This window comes from Platichthys flesus, chromosome 6, assembly GCF_949316205.1.
Source record: "Platichthys flesus chromosome 6, fPlaFle2.1, whole genome shotgun sequence".
NCBI classification, from domain to species: Eukaryota; Metazoa; Chordata; class Actinopteri; order Pleuronectiformes; family Pleuronectidae; genus Platichthys; species Platichthys flesus.
The window spans coordinates 13,307,210-13,324,007 of NC_084950.1; the positions used below are offsets into that span (position 1 = coordinate 13,307,210).

The 16,798-nt window shown below is 43.6% G+C and overlaps 2 protein-coding genes across 4 annotated transcripts in view; one reads left to right on the forward strand and one right to left on the reverse strand.

Moving 5' to 3' along the window:
• The window catches only part of tln2b (talin 2b), an 81,896-nt gene extending 70,645 nt beyond the window's left edge, over positions 1-11,251 (reverse strand). For all 3 annotated transcript variants that reach the window (XM_062390033.1, XM_062390032.1, XM_062390031.1), the window contains exon 1: positions 11,132-11,251. The gene's annotated coding sequence lies outside the window, so the exon portion shown is untranslated. The remainder of the gene's footprint in view (positions 1-11,131) is intronic.
• A 2,726-nt stretch (positions 11,252-13,977) lies between these two features.
• On the forward strand, positions 13,978-16,196 carry c2cd4a (C2 calcium dependent domain containing 4A). The gene is made up of 2 exons (XM_062390271.1): positions 13,978-14,107; positions 14,212-16,196. The coding sequence occupies exon 2, from the start codon at positions 14,237-14,239 to the stop codon at positions 15,578-15,580; it is 1,344 nt and encodes a 447-aa protein (XP_062246255.1). The 5' UTR covers positions 13,978-14,107; positions 14,212-14,236; the 3' UTR covers positions 15,581-16,196.
• Positions 16,197-16,798: the final 602 nt, after the last annotated feature.

The following is a 16,798-nucleotide window of genomic DNA, read 5'->3' on the forward strand; positions in this document are numbered from 1 at the left end:
CCATTGAAAAAACATTGATTTAGTATCAATATTGGAAGAAAAAAAACTTCTACCGAAAGACAGAATCCAAAGAAGCACAACCATTTAACCTCATGCGGCTTTGTGAAGCGTACTGAGTGATGTCATGAACATTTATCAAATTTTGAAATTGATCTGAGGGAAACTCATCAGCAATCCTGCTAATTTAAACTTACTTACTCGTTAGCAAGCAATGCAGCTATGTGGGGTACATCTGGCCACCAGCTGCGGTGCGACTACACCCTTCAGAGGTCAAAAGGTTACAAGCCATCTGGGGTGACGACATCTAATACGACGGTAGCTATGGTGATGTTATGGAAAAGTCATAGCCTCTTCATAGCAGAGGCTGTACAGTTGGTTGATCAAAGGTTAGAACACACTGGCAGACTCGCCCCTCCCCAATTCTGAAAACAGAGATTCCGAATGATTAGTTGTGCACTCCCTTGGGACTGTGAAGCTAAGGACGGGGGGTAATTCAATTAGTCCCATGGTTCTGCACCAAAGGGAGGCAGACAGATCCATCTCATTGAGACATCCAGGATGCGCAGGCCCGGTGTATGCACACAAGATATTGGCAGCAAATCATTGGTGCTGTTAGTTTGAATTTAAGATAATTTCACTCGTTACAGGACTGCTGGGAACGGATAAACCCAGCAGCCTCCGCGCCAACAACACGGAGCAGCTCCTCTTGAATGAGAAAACACTTGGCCAGGGTGACAGACCTGGTTTACACAAGGAATGGCAGAATGAGGAGAGTGTGCAGACTGACGCTAACAGAGAGCAGAGCGCACCACCTTCCATGATAAGCCTGAGACATTTTTAAGCGTTGCCTCTGAGCTTGTGTCGTGTGTCGTGAACGCCGCCTCCCAGACGAAGTCGCATACAGATCGGCCTTTCAGAGCTCAGCCCTCCTCCGCTGTCTCTTTGTCCCTCCTCCCAGCCGGGAATTTATAAAGCGCCACAGTGCCTCACTCCATGAGATTCCTGTAATTTATGACAGCCTCTTCGCAGGCACAGAGGAATCAAATCAGACTGTAAATATAGTGCATGTTTCCCAGTACGAGCTCTTCACACAGGCGGTAGATCACAAATAAATGCCAGAGATCCTGACAGTCATTAAATAACAGCATCAATAATCCCACATGTGGCAGCATTACATTTGATTTTGGATTATGGAAAGGGCAGAAAGCATGGATAATGAATGAGAGTCCGCAGAAACAAATCAGAGAGGGGGTACAGTTACTAGAGGCACCGAGATGCACGTCAGCCACTTCGTACTGGATCACCACTTCTGGTCATCGGTAGCCGACTGACCCTTGACCTCAGGATGGCACCCGCATCAGCTATGTAATGTGACACCATGCCAGCTGGACTGAAGGGAGAGGGTGTTATCCTGTGGAAACCGTAACAGGGGTATCGAGTCCACGGTGCAGGTGGGCAGTTGCTCTCCCTTGGCTGAAGGTCCACCCGAGGAAACTGAAGACTCGACGGAGAGAGAAGCGAACAGCTGCCGTATAGTGGACTGAACAGATGGCGATGGTGACAAGAAATTAACACCGTATCATTTTAATCTCAGTGAAGAAGAGACATGTCTGCAACTTCAGATCTATGAAAAAATCACCTCTCAGGGTGTTCCTCGTCTTGTCATTGTTTGCCTGGATCATGATTTCAATATTGTGTATTCTCTAAGAAACATTTGCAACAGCATACTGCCCAGCACCAACAACAGTTTGCTCACATCTCTCAGTATTTTTTAAGACTTCTTTTAAGTGCTTATTGTACTGGAGCCTTCTAGTATTGACAATGGTGACTTTAGATAAGTTCAAACATACTCTCAATATGCCATGCAGAAGGAATAATGTGTTAATATTTGCCCGTGTCAGGTAATACAGAAAGAAGAACTTTATTTTTCACATTTTCTATATAACGTGGTTTTTTTCGGCATTATCTTTTATTTGTATTTATATATTTCTGTTTTCTCTTTATCTAAAGTTGAGCATTATAAAGTGCATGGTTAAACCTAGATATCTTAGGAATCATTGCAGATTTTCTTCTTTCAACCAATATATCAGTATTAGAAAGTTTTAATCCCCCAATAATCTCCATTGGTCATTAACCTTAATGCCATGGCATGAGAAACTATAACTAGAAGTATGTGAAAGTGTCCTCAGTAATCCACACCTACAGTTCCCTCCTCTCCAACACCTGCTGCTTCGACCAACATGACCAACGCAAATCAGTATTTCATGTTGATATTAACAAATCTACTGAGGTGTTACAAATGTGCAGCTCCTTCTCTGAATAAAGTAATCACATTTTTAAAACACTGTGCTGGTGCCTTAAGAATACTTCTCTAAATTTAGCACTTATTGTAACTAAAAGGTATAGCACAAGTTAAACCCTCACAATTAACCTTGACTATGCATAAAATGTCCCTCCTCCACTCAGGATATAATATCTTATACATATCATACATGTATTTGGCTGTATATGGCTGCTTTGTTTAAGTATACCACAGTACTGTTGTCTGTTCACGGCACATTAAGTGTTTACTCAGCCATTACTGTGTCTGCTAAGCTACCATTTTATCAAATGAATACTGCATGCCCTAACTAATTATGATACTTTCACCAAATGAAAAGGAACTATTCTCATAGAGTGAGTGGTTCCATGGGTCAACAAGCCAGAACACGCATACAGTTGCCCTATTTATTTTCACAGCCATGTCTCTTCTTATATAAAACAGTGTCCATTCATGTTGTGCTGTATAGAAAAGGTAGAGCATCATAAGAAGAAATCAAGTTGTTTGAACGATTCCTAGTCTTTGAAAGCATGAGTCAACCACGCTGCTATAAATAACGAGGATTATTCTACTGGATAGCAGTTACACCACACTGCACAAGTTCATAGGCAGGTTGAAGTGTCACAGCCACAGGGAAGAAATAAGAGAGCATAATGTAAAGTAAACATCAACTCTGTAATGTACACATGATCTGATGTGTGCTATTTCTGTTGAATGTGCCAATACCTCCCACAGCCTGAGGTCTCTTTCTTTCCTTTCGCCTGTAGAGGTCAGATGACGTAACGTACTTTACAGGAGATGAATGCATGATAGCTTTTGGTTATTACCCAACAATGTTGCCCCTTATTCACATCAAACTAATCCAGCTTTAGATGTCATGTCAGAGCACAAACAGGGCAAGATGTATGAACGTGACGGTAAAAACCTATAGTGAAATAGATTCAATTAGAATTAGAAGGATGTTGATTTCTTCTTGACGTTAGTGGCTGCTGACAAAACAACAGGAAACTCAATCACAAACCAAATCAGCTCATCACCGCTGAGTTACCAGACAATGCTTGATGGAAAGAAAGTCACATGCGATATTCAGCTCCTGTTTAAGACGAGCAGCGTTCGGACAAACAAGGTTACAGCATGAGACATCAGGATCTTGTATAATTAGTGTCTGACTTGAATTAAAATCTCCTTGCTTTGCTAATGAATTTGTACCATCGGGCCAGGTGAAGCTATTCCCACAGCGACTATTTGGGATTTATGTCGCACTCGACCCAGAGGATCAGCATAACAACTGAGGTTGCGTCAACACATTTATGAGGGCAGATGGATGCAACTGTTGTGCGGTAACATTAACATATGTTATTTACTGTGTGAGCTACAACGCACCCTAAAAAATGTGTGTCTAATACCAGGTGTTTTTACAGCCATCACAAGAGCTTCACCATGAGATATTAATGTAATTGGCCTGGCAATGATGCTGAACTATTCCCTTTTCAATACTTTTCTACAAAAACATCTATGTATTTCCAAAATTCTGTCTAATAACCAGCCTAATAAATATCTTGAAACAAATTATTTGAACGAAAATGATGATTCATTGCCAGGTCTCACTCATTGACAGGGTTAAAATATTTATATTTTTGGGCTACTTGGAGTAAGACAATGAAGCTGTAAACACATCATTGATATAATATCATCTAATTAGCTCGTTACAGCCAACGTAGTAGTAAAAACTGCCTATTTACTCATCTAGTACACAAAGAAGTAGATTGGAATTTCGATTTTTGGCAAAAAATACACCGTCTTCTCACTCCCTGTTTGTTCTTTTTTGGTCTCCACCATATTCTAGATATAGTTTATGTAAATAAATATGACTCTTCGGTGGCTAAATGCTCACTCCTGTTCACCAGCGAGTCACTAACTCTGTTCGTCATATGTTCTGTGCTGGGAACAAGGATTTCTTTTAGAGCATTTTCCTGGAAAACAAATTGTCTGCTGAAGCTAGAAACTCTTAACGCTTGGGTGCTTTTATATCCATGATTTCATCCATTGTTATTATGATTTAAAAAATGTTAGAGCAGCTTTTAGGATAATGAGCTGACAATCCTTATCTGTTCAGGTCCGATAACACTTGAGAGACAATTTGAAGGTTGCAGAATTTCTGTGACCACTGGTCAACTACAAAATTCCTTACTAATGAAGAGGCTGACATTATGATCCGACACAGTGGTGATGGCTATATCTGGACTGTGCTATCTCTTCAAGGCACAATTTGCCCACCCCAAATGCTGGCCAGGCTCAAAATGGCCACTGGAAAAATAGCCTTTATGAAGAGTATCACCACAAATCATGCAACAAACTTAATCATTCAATCTGCCAGGATATCGCCTTCCGCTGAGCGTAACCAGAGATTCCCTCTGCCCTTAACACAAGGTCACTGCACTGCTGATGAGCTGAATATACAAGGCTAAAGTAACACAATCACTTGTACAGTACCGCTTCCAGCTGCTAAATGCACTCCAGCCGGGCCAATATGAAATCATTTCAACGCGAATGTGTCGGAGCAGTCCACAGCTCCTCTTTGAGACTCAAGGTGCTGACACTACACAGCCCTGAGCCGAGGGGGGGGGGGGGGGGGGGCGAGCGGGAGAGAGACTTCTCGCTCGGTCAGCAACCCTCGCAGCCTGCAGAGGATCAGAGCAGGGGATAGCAGTAATTTCAGTGCTGCTCTTCAGACAGGCGAGTCCTTCCCCCCAGGCAGCGGCAAAAACCGCTGCTGCTAACACAGCGGACCCGAAGGCCCTCAATTAACCTTGATGTGAAACTACCGCCTTAGTTCTCCATCACAAAAATCAACGTTCTCATTCAACAGCGGTATAATTCAGTTCACTTTGTCTGTCTGTTACTCCAGCCCACCTCTGTCCCACTGCAGCTATAGCCTCTGCTCCCACTCACGCTAAGAGTTGTGTAAGCCTCCCAACCTCTGGACACCTCCCGCCACACACGATGTACACACTGCTCTACAAACACTGCTCTCTGATTTCTGACAGCGAGGTTAACAATTGTGTTAGAGTAAAGAAAATGTTCAGTAAGTCATCCAGTGACTAATGTCTAAACTGCACTGTGGCGCCTGACCCCTACCACTCAGCTGTATTTGGCTGTGATGTATCATTGATGTAGATCAATGACAAGTGGCTTGATCACCAGGGTATCTGCCCCACTGTCATTGACCTCTGGCTCCTGTGGCGCTCCTGGGAGACCCCCTGCCAGAGAAAAACACTCCCAGCATGTTGATGAAGGGGGCTAAAACCATCAGAGCCTTTGAGAGCACCCCTCTAATGTGTTTTCAAAGTGATACCGGCCACAAGAAAACCTTCCCATAAGCAAAGCCCAAATCATAATAACATATATAGGGGCTGCTGTGGATCAGTGGGTCATCCACTGACAAGAAGGTCGGTGGTTTAATCCCTGGCTCTTCCTCTGAAATGCCCTTTGGCAAGATAGTGAACCCCGAACAACCCCTGACAGCTGTTGCGACAGTGAATGGTGCATATTAGCATATTAAACCCCTTAACACATACTGTATGTAGTGGGGTAACTTTAGTTTATATTGTGAATGATAATTCAGTAGTTCATAGAACACATTGAAAGCATTCAAACATTCACTGTGTCTCGTTTTAAATTCTAAATAGTCTTCTAAACAAAGACACAGTTCCTGGCAGTTTGTGGCTACAATAGAGTCTAAAGAAGCTGGGCAGGTTACAACAAGGTGACGAGTCAGTGAGCACGAGCAGCCATGTAACTGAACAGACACAATAAGGTGATAAACTGCATTATTTGGAGTCTGTGACCATTACAATCCAAAGCAGCAGTTTGCACTGTTGGCAGAATATTGACTTAAACAGAATAGGTACCACCGCTCCTCTTGTATTTAAATCCAAAGTCAAATTAATTCTGGTACTTACTTCACTCAAGACTTTTACACAGACACAGACACACGTCTGAGAGGGAAAACAGCATTAGTGCACCCACTCTCCTTTCTCTGAGGAGGCCATCACATGATCTTCAGCACAGGTATCACATGATCCTTGCCCCTGGTAATCAGTTTACCTCACAAGCAGGAGGTCATGTCCCTTATCATTCCAGTGTTTCTCAGGGAAACCAAATCAGAGAGGTTTTTACTTTAGAAAGATTCGGTGTGTGTGCAACAGTAACACCTTAACTGACTAAATTTAAATGGGTGATTATTTGCACACAGCGGCAGTCGATAAGTACAATTCACACAAATCTTTTTACAACAAAGGAGACTATTTAAAGTTGAAACACCAACAGTGAAGCTTTTATCCGATGCTCATTCACTACTGAATTAATCGCCTACAAAACACATTGCAGACACATGAAGAGAAAATGTATTATCTTAACGAAAAGAGAAAAAATGGATTTGCAAACTGCTGGAAGCCGACTTTTCCATGATTCACTCACTAACTTCTCTAACTTCTCCTCGGATGAAGGCTCACGCTCTCGCTGGTCATGCGCAGTGGGAGCACGGGCAGGGTGAGAACACGCACCTTGAAGGACTCTGACCAAACCAGGATTCAAACCAAACCAGGATTCAAACCGAGAACATTCTTCCTGTGACTCGGCGGAGCTAACTCCTGCACCACTGTGCCAACATCAAACGACAGCTATTTACTAAAGATAAGAGCTGGCTCCATGGTTCAACCGTTCAATGAATCCTCACATCACACCTCTTTTCTTTTCATGTCACTAACTCAGTTTTGTGCCCACATACACCGTGTGCTTGACAGTGAAGGTCGGTGCTGTCGTCTGCCCGTTCAAACTGGCATCTCATGTGACCCACTGATGAGCGGTGCCACAGGCTGTGCCACTGCCTCTGCCGGCATCTACTGACCTACTTCTCGAGTCTGCTTACGCATCCCTGGCACAGCCGCATTGGTTCAGACCACATGTACTGTAAATGCACTGTATCAAACACCCAGCCAGCTTTGGTGGGGATTGTATTAAATGTAGGTACCAACCCAAATTTTGTTGGCTTGGTTTACATTCTGCACACCAATAGAAAACAAATGATGTGATGTCTTGCATTCACCATGTCTCAGCAGATTGATTAAATGAAATAATAATCAACTTAAATCAATGTTGCTCCAGATATTATTAAGTTATCTGCAAATTAAAGCCTGCAAAATGAAATTGTAATTGTGCCAAACATTGCGAGATAGAAAAGTGACCTGTGCATGCACTGAATACTGAACACTGATTTAATCGCACACAGTTTCCCATGCAGCCAAATGAGTCTGAACTCACTAACTCTTTAATTACAGCTGAGAACAACCGTGCTTCAAATCTGAAAACACATTAGTAATGTGGTCGAGTGTTTGCTGATGACAAAAAAAAAAGCCTGTCGGTGTTATAGCTCTCACCAATCGACCGCCTGCCACATTCATTCGCTGGGAAAAAATAATACCGGAAACTGTGATTTCAGATTGATGAAGAAGTGGGAATGGCAGACAGCTTATGCATCTATAGAAACAGATCTGGAGGCAAGCCAAGCCCTAAAGAGGCTGTGATCACAGAGACAGCCCTGCAAACAGAAAAGAGCACGCAGGAGAAATCTATTTTACTGGTAAACACAACACACTAGGGGTTGCAGTGACTGCATGGGGTGTGTTTTAGTTTCCGCCTCCTACACACTCAGGCATTAAATATGGTCCAACGATCTCACTCTGGAGTGACTCTCCAAACCCCTAAACTTCCCACCCTCCAACCAACCCGACATTTCCGGGGGAATTCCAACCAGGAATGCATTCTTGATGACGGAGCGTGTGTAGCAGCTGAGAGGAAAATCACTTTCTAATGAAACAGCACGGAAACACAGTTTGGCTTTTGAAGAAGTGCTTGTTCTCAACACTTTGTGGGTCAAAATACCTACTTGGGAAAGTCGTGACTTGGTTACTCACGCAATTGTTTTGAGGATGTTGTATCTCTCCCTGGGTTACAGAGTTTGAATTAACAGTGACTGAACCCACTCGATGAGATCACGTCTGAAACTTGTGATCCGCGGTAAATAAGGTGGTGAGGTGAAAGTGTGAACGAAAGTTGCTGTAGCAGAGATACCGCTTAATGGCCTCCCATAATACAGAATCACTGCGGTAATGGCCTCTTCAATAGCTGGCAATGAGTGGGAAAAAGGCACCATTTAAATAGTGCTTGGCTTTAATTACCACTGGAAAGTGAAATTGCTGTGTTTAATATTTCAGAAGCTTCGCGGGAAGAAGTGTTGAGGGTAACACATTTTTTCTACTTTTCCTATTTTAAGTTGAGATCTTTTTTCTAATTTCATTTGGCACAACATTACAAGGCGGCAAAATGTTGGTTTTGTAACCTTGGGACTAGTGAACAGCTCCGTGTGTTTTTGTTTGATGGAACAGTAAGCCTTTATCAGTCGCGGCTGGCAGATGCGTGCTGCATGTGAGCTTGTGACATTGGTGTTGCTCTGATCTAATTATATCTGGGTACGGCGTTGTGGGAAGGTTACAGTAGGTGCTCACACTGAGTCTCCATTTTTGTATTAGACATGGACAAGCAGGGATCTCATATTGTGAGCCAACCGGTGCACTGAGATTTACATAGCTGCGAAAAATCCTATAGCTGAATGTTGTTTGATCTTACTGCTGCAGACGCTGTGTCCAGCCATAGACATGAAAACAAACACAGAGAGTGTAGACACACAGAATGCAAAAATCCATCATGGCTAGTAAACACAAGTACAGTAATCCTACAGAGGAAGAGGCATGTATTATTCATAAAGCCTCTCCAGGACTATTTAATCTGAAGATTATTCTGTATTGGCACATTTTGACAATCTGCCAGGGATGTACATATGATCCTATGTCACTTACAATAATTAAAATCTGAAAAATACTACAACAATACTACACATCTAACTGTCAACATCCAACCAATACACGTATTCAGACTGCACACTCATCAGTGATGGGTTATGTCATGATGGTGCAGCCATCAACCATTTATATTATACAAATCCACATTACACCCAGAGATGTATGACACAAACTCAAAGGAGAATAGTTTCAGTGTGGCTACTCTAGTATGTCAGTGATGCCTTACTGCATAGAGCCATCCACCTTCCCAGCTGTTTCCATAATGCTGAGCCAGCTCGACTTTTCTAGTTACATCAATCAAGTAAAATAAAGTCCTTCCCCTGTACCGTCCAAAACCCCATAAGTATACTTGATTTGACCCTGGCTATATATCCAAGACGCCTCTGGTACTAAATGGTCCGCTGCTCCATCCTGCAGAAGGAGTGGGCTGAAATCTGTCAAACAGTTGCACATGGCAGCCCAGAGCTTCTTCGGTTAATGAGTATGTCAAAAGAGGCTAACGTGTAGCCAACCCGGTTTGACATGGTGAGTCAGCCCAGGACTCACAATTGTTTCACAAACTGATGCTCTACACTGAAGACCATCCATGGTAACACAGTTGTTACTGTGTTGCTTGGGGAGTGTTTACCGGCCTGTACCTGTGAATAACATCATGTCACACCGCATAACATAAATCTTCACAAGTGCAGCACAGGAGTGTCTGTGTGTATGTGTATGTGAGAGGCGTCATCAGGCAGCAAAGGCAGCCTGTGAGGGTTTAAACAGACATGTCCTTCAGTGAGGGGGTGCACGGCTCTCCTGCTGGTGTCTTAGAGAAAAGTAAAAGCACCACAGGCAGGTGAGTGAGACCTCTGATCTCGGCACACAGGAAGGTGGCAGATACAAAGAAAGCAAAATAGCTTTGGCCCAGATTTGGCCCATATCAAGCGCACGTTGCCAGATCTGTGCCACAAGTAAGATATAGCAAAACCGCATGTCAACCAAAGGTGCCAAAGTTGGTCGGAATGAGGTTCACATCCATATTACACCTTGCCTAGCACCGCTGGTGCCAAAATGTTTGCCATAAAAAGGCCAACATTTGTTTCGGGATATTGGGGCCACACTTGCTATTTTAAAAGTGGGCCCCTTGGGTTAACATCCATTTTGTTTCGGACCAAAAGAAGGACCTCATTACTTCCTGAAGTGGCCCACATCCGTACGCTTTCTGAAAAAATGGCAGATTATGAGGTTTGCAAGCTTTGGGCGGTTTAAAAAAAACTGGACCAAACTAACCATTACAGATTGCATGCGGGGCCCACGGTTGTGACGCCTGCTGCCAATCACCAGTATTTTGGGTCACATCCCTGCACACTCTCACGTCCTCTGTGTCATCTTTGATCCAGCACACATTCAGGTCAAGTCCAACTCCCACTGAGAGCAGCACATTGCAATGATGCTGAGGCTGGGCCAGCATTAGTTCGACAATGTAAACCCCCATCAATGCAAAACAAAAATCAACTACCCTGGATATTTAACATACTGCAAAAATAAAAGTCGGTAAGTATAATATCCATATTTCCTTTTTTTTTTTTTTTTTTTTTACCTCTTCGCCGTCAATGTCAAAAGCAGAAAACTGACTTGCTTTAAGCCTGAGAGCTACATCCGAGAGGGAGCCTGCAGGAGGTGTCACATCGACCACGGCGATCATGTGGACACAGCAAAAAGGTCGTCGGCTACTAGGAGAGCTTTTTCTGCGCGACACCGAGCCGGTCCGCCTCCTCGTAGTGAGGAGGAGGAGGAGGAGAGGAAGAGCACCTTCAACACCCCCAGCCACAGGGGGGTTTTCCTTTTCTTATTTTATTTTTTATTTTATTTACAAATATTTTCGCGGAAATTAGGCAGAAATCCTTACCTGATGTCCGGGCCGCTCGTCAGTGCATGGAGCTTCAATGAGGGGGCTGCGCACCGCACCGCAAGCGGGTCAGCTCGGCTCGTCTGCCTGAGTCCTCCACGGCATCAAGCCCCTCCTCGTTTATCGTACAGTGGATGGAGGGGCGGGGGGGGGGAGCGAGAGAGAGAGAGATGAGGAGGAGGAGGAGAGAAAAAAACTCCTCATATCTATGCGCCGGGGAGGGGGAAAAAAATGAGGAAGCGGCGTCACACTCCCCCTGCATGTGTCTGATGGTCATAGCGATGTAACAAGCCCCCCCCCGCCCTCCCAGCAGCAGCAGCAGTAGGGGCTTTAAATACCCAGAGATACAAATCGTTATAATGCACGAACGACATGAATGACTTTGAGTCCTCGCTCTTATTTTGAAAACCCCGCTTTGAATGTGTGCAGTCAAGTGCGCCCTGCGGCCAGGAGCGTGCGTGTCCATTAGGAGCGCGGGGTCCCTCTCCCCTGCTGGGCCCCGAGTCTCCACTGTGACACGAGACCAATGCCACGTGGGAGATGGTGTTTACACCGAGGGGCGGTGGGCACATCGTCTGCACCACATCTCGAACAGGGGCCACCTTGAAGGAGCACGTCACCTGCTATAGGATGAGGTTTTATTTATCAGGAAAAGGTCACATGTCTTGTTCAGGGTGTGTTTGTGAAGCTGAATTCATAAACCACATATTATAATTCAATATTTTAATACATCACTTTTGGTTGGATTTGCTAATGTGTGCTACAGACTCTATTTTGTATGTTTCAATCTGACTCTGACACCTTCTCCTCTCTGCTGTTTTATAAACATATACTGCCCCCTATTGGACATGTGCAAACATCTATGCATAGGCCAGGACATGTTCTGATGAATATTGTAAAAGAAGGGATTATCTGTGTGTGAAAATATTTTTGTCTTGATTCACACACTTCCCTTTGTCTGCAACGTTGAAAATGCTGATGACAGCAGTCGATTTTGGAAATTCATTACTGTCCTGAATGTATGTTGTAATAAAGTAAAGCAGGGTTTTGATGGTTGTATTACACACAAATATAAAGCACACACACACACACACACACACACACACACACAGATTCACGGTGCAGGCATGATCAGTATGTCTGTGCATGTCAAGCTGGATAATATTTTCAGAGAAACAGAGTTTATCTTTGCTGTTTAAATACACTTAATCATTCATGACATTCTCACACGTTGATTTCCAGGGAACTAGCCGTTTGAGAGGTTTCACTCTAATTAGTTACGTGTCCTGAGCTTTTTGGAAAACATTTCTGAGAAGTACCTCATTTAGGACACTTTCCTGGTGTGTTGCTAGCACTGACATCATTCTGTCCTGTAGTGCCTGGTAACACATGGTCACTCCACTTGACCTTTGTCCTGTGCACAGTGGAGCCTACAACGCTTCAGTGTAGGGACAAAACCACCAAAAAGATTGACCCGGTAGCATTACCATGCCAATCATACAAGTCAGACAGAACTGGCAACTACTAACTAACAGTCTGTTGCACTGTTTGACTGTATTTGTAAAAAGCTTTGTTTATTTGCTGCAGTAACTGTCAAGTTAAAACTCCTCAATCCAGGGTCAATGACACCTCCCAGCCAGGCATGAGTCATTCGTAATCCAGCTGCTCCATGTGCCACCACAAGAGGGCAGCACTGGAATGACAGTATTTCAATAAAGGTTGCCATGATTTGAAATCAGTCAATGTTCTCCTTGTCCTTTTTATCACCAGAGTTGACTTTACAGAAACTACCTCTCTGATTAAGAGACATCACTTTCTGCCCTAAAAAACTTTTCCTCAGAATGGCCAAGTGTTAAAAAAGCTCATGCTGTGTGGACAACCATTGCTCGTCTACTCGGAATCTCATTTTGATTTTCAAGATAAGATAAGAATATTTGTTAAGTCACCAAATAGACTATATCAGGCTGAATTACATGGAGAGATTAGAGTACGGGAGAGATGCATCGTTCCAGTGAAAATTTTCAAAGGGATCATGAAGCATTAAAACGAAGTAGACTGCATTGCTGCGCCAACAGTCAAATTTAAGTAAGCTCAAAGTTCACACACTCATAGAAATCAATCACCTAAATACCCCCTTCATATCTCATCAAGATCAGTCAACATGTCTCACAATGATAAAGAGAGAGATTAAAAGAATAGTAAATTTCCTTGTAATCTATTCAGGTTTTTTTTTCAGGGCGTGAAAACAAAACCACCTTAGCGAAAGGTAATTATGTTGATATTGTATTTCTTTCTAAATGAGTGTAGAATAAGTCAATATTAAATATACTTTTACCAGATCGTTCAACCCATAGCACCGGCCACATTTATTTTGGCACCAAAAAGACTTTCATTAGCAAGTTATCAATGAATGAACCACTTCTTAGATAATCAACCTGTATTCCTCCTCAGCTCATTTAAGCTGGGACAGCTCCATCCTTCCCGCATTTGCCATTTGAAGTTAATGGCACTTCAAATGGTCTTAAAAAGTGTTCGGAGGTTTTTATCTTCATTTTATCAGATTACCTTGTTTGTCATCACAGAAAAAGGTCACACACCATCAAATTTAATGAACAGGAAAAGCAAATATGTGAATTAAAGCCTGGTGTTTGTTTGAAAAACGTCGTTCACTTTGGAAGTAGTGAACTTATCACTGAACGCATACTACAGGGGCCACTGAGCTCTGTTGTGGTTTGGATATTTCCATGGGAACCGGTGACCGAGGAGAGAGGGAGGATCCTGTTGAAGCAGCACAGGGGGGCGTATTCACTGGTTTCCTGCCTCATTTAAACTGCCTGCGTCTCCCTAATAGCCACAGATGTGCTGCTCTTGACAAGCGGGAACCTCCATCTGCTGTCAGGAGAGCCTCAGAGATTTCTCACATCACCCTGGAGCTATCACGACAACTTTGTGGATTTTCCATATCTTCAATATAAGGTGAGAAAGTCTTCCTAATTTTCCTTTTATGCTGCGTTTTGTGGGTTTATTTCATTTGAGAACCCAATGCATGACTTAACAATACTATCCTTTTGATCTTATAGTTTGCCCAGTTCCAGCTGAGGACCCATGTGGGTGGTGGAGAAGATCCGTTTGTCAGTGGAGAGATCTAACCTGCCCGTCCCATCAGCCGAGCTCAATTTTAAAATTGGGGACATCATGTTTGGAGACAAAGCCGACAAGACCAAAAGGATTTTCCTCTGTCCTAATGTCATCACTCCTGACAACATCCCAGAGTTCTTCATCCCCCCAACAATCCCATCCTCGCAGGAGACGAAGAGCACGGAGCACAGCCGAGCCGCCCGCGTTATCAAGGTGTCTCCCTCTGAGAGGCCCAACCCTGAAATAGAGGTGACGCACTACGAGCATCTCAACCCGCACATTATCCAGGTGGAGAGCGTGGACGATGGCCCCTATGATGACTGCAGTGATGAGGAGACCACCAACGCAGACCCCCAGAGTCAGGCTGCCTTGTCCCTCCCGCACCTTGCCAAAGCCCAGACCTGTTATGGCTTTTGCACTTTACTGGAGAGCCCCCACACCAGAAGGAAGGAGTCGCTCTTCCACTCCGACCCTGGCTCCTCTCCCCTGCTGCTGCCCAGGAGTCGATCCAGCGTGTGCTCCAAAGTCTCCCACTCTACCTTGCCCTCCTCCTCTCATTCCTCTCTTGGCCTAAACACCCTGAGCTCCAGGCTTTCCCCAAAATGCTACTCCCTGAACTGGCAGACCGCTATGGACAGCGATACCACTTCTTCCACTGAGTCCTCTCCTTTCAGCTCGCCACTGCTGACCAGGTGCCCCGGCAAGTCTTCCCTCTTCAAAACACTGAGTCATGAACTACTCCTGGCGAGGAACATGAGGAAGGCAATGGTGTCCAGGAACAATTCCCTGTCTACAGATGAAGGCAGCTCCACAGACAACAGCCCCAATGTCATGAGGAGGGCTTCAGAGGGATTAGCTGAAGGCCTTCCCGGCAACTACAGCCTGGCACCGCCGACCATCTTCCCCACGGACTTGACTCTGCACAGAGAGAGGGTAATGAAGGAACAAATGGTGCCCATGGGGAAAGACGGCAGCCTGAGACTCTCAGCAGAGTACTGTCCAGATAACCAAAGACTGCGCGTTCGACTGATCAGCGCTGAGGGCCTCTACCCGCTCTCTGTAGATCCTAAGATTATCAACTGCAGCGTCAGCCTCTGTCTGGTTCCTGGAAAAGTCCAGAAGCAACGCAGCACAGTCATCAGAAAGAGCCGTAATCCAATCTTCAACGAGGATTTCTTCTTTGATGGTATCGCAGAGGAGAACCTCAGCCAGCGGTCCCTTCGCTTTAAAGTGGTGAACAAAATGTCAACCCTGAAAAGAGACTATCTTCTCGGTGATTGTGATTTGCCTCTTTCTCAAATTGTGTCATGATAAACCCAAAGGGCTTCCTTATCGTTTTATTAAGAATTGAAGTATTTATTTTAATTTTTGTATCCAATACAAGATTTTATAATGATTAAATTATTCAACACACTTCAAGGTTGTTTGTCTTTAATGGGTTTTAAAATAGTGTTGATACATGATAATATTATAGATCGTGTTCATTTAGACTCATGGGACCTACTCAATTATCTTTTTGAAATATATATTTTCACAATTTAGTTCCCAGGAAATGTTCACGTTAACACCAGAAATCAAATCTGCTCCAGATAAAAAGTTCATCCTTACCACATCCCAACATAGCACATAAACAAACATTGAAGTAATGATTCACAGCCTTTTCCTTCATTGATTGGTGTGTTAATGGGGCGGCAGCATCAGCTGGAGCGAGACAACCACCGTCTCATGTTTCTCCTAAGCCTGTTGTCTTCTTTCTGACCTTTCCCATGATTAAAAATATCGGTGAAAACCAAAAACCTCAGAGGGGAGTTTTCACCGGCGAGTATGCGCTTCATTTATATCAGCGCACAAAAGAGGCTTTTTTTTCTCCCCCATGATACGGAGGATACACTGTGATACAGACACTTATGTTTCATGAATGAGTTGGAACAGCAATATTTTATTTGCAAAGCATATGGTTGGTAAAGTTAATTTTAAAATAGTTTTCAGATAACTGCAAAGCTGAATGCACTCTATGTTGACTGAGGACAAAAACAGCATCTCTCCATGCAATTTGCTTTCACACTAATCAATAAGGAGATGTGTTGATTCAGTCATGTATCTCAACTACTATTGTCACATTTTTTTATTTAATGCCAGTTTCTGTTTTTCATCTTGTTTATCTTGTTATATCCTTTTAGTATTTTATCATCTTAAGTGTTTTAAGGGGCAGATGCAATATTCAATTCACTTTTATTCCACATTATTTTTCTAGGTCTTGCGTGATCTGTCTTTGTCTACTGTTTATTGTTGATGGCCCAAGACAAATTTCCCAATGATATTGTTTCCCAACAATAAAGCATATTTGATTTGATTTGATTGATACATGTATGTTTGCGTAAGTGAACAGAGCAGCAGCTCCTATAGACTCTGGGCCTGCATATCCTGCTGCTTGCTGTAATAAAGATCAGGCTTAAAAGCACTGGCTGCCACTGTAGCTCCTGGTTAAAGATTAATAGGTTTCCCCGGCTCAGAGAGGCTCAAATAGGG

Coding starts and splice junctions, on each gene's coding strand:
- c2cd4a (XM_062390271.1), top strand. CDS start 14,237: ATGTGGGTGGTGGAGAAGATCCGTTTGTCAGTGGAGAGATCTAACCTG.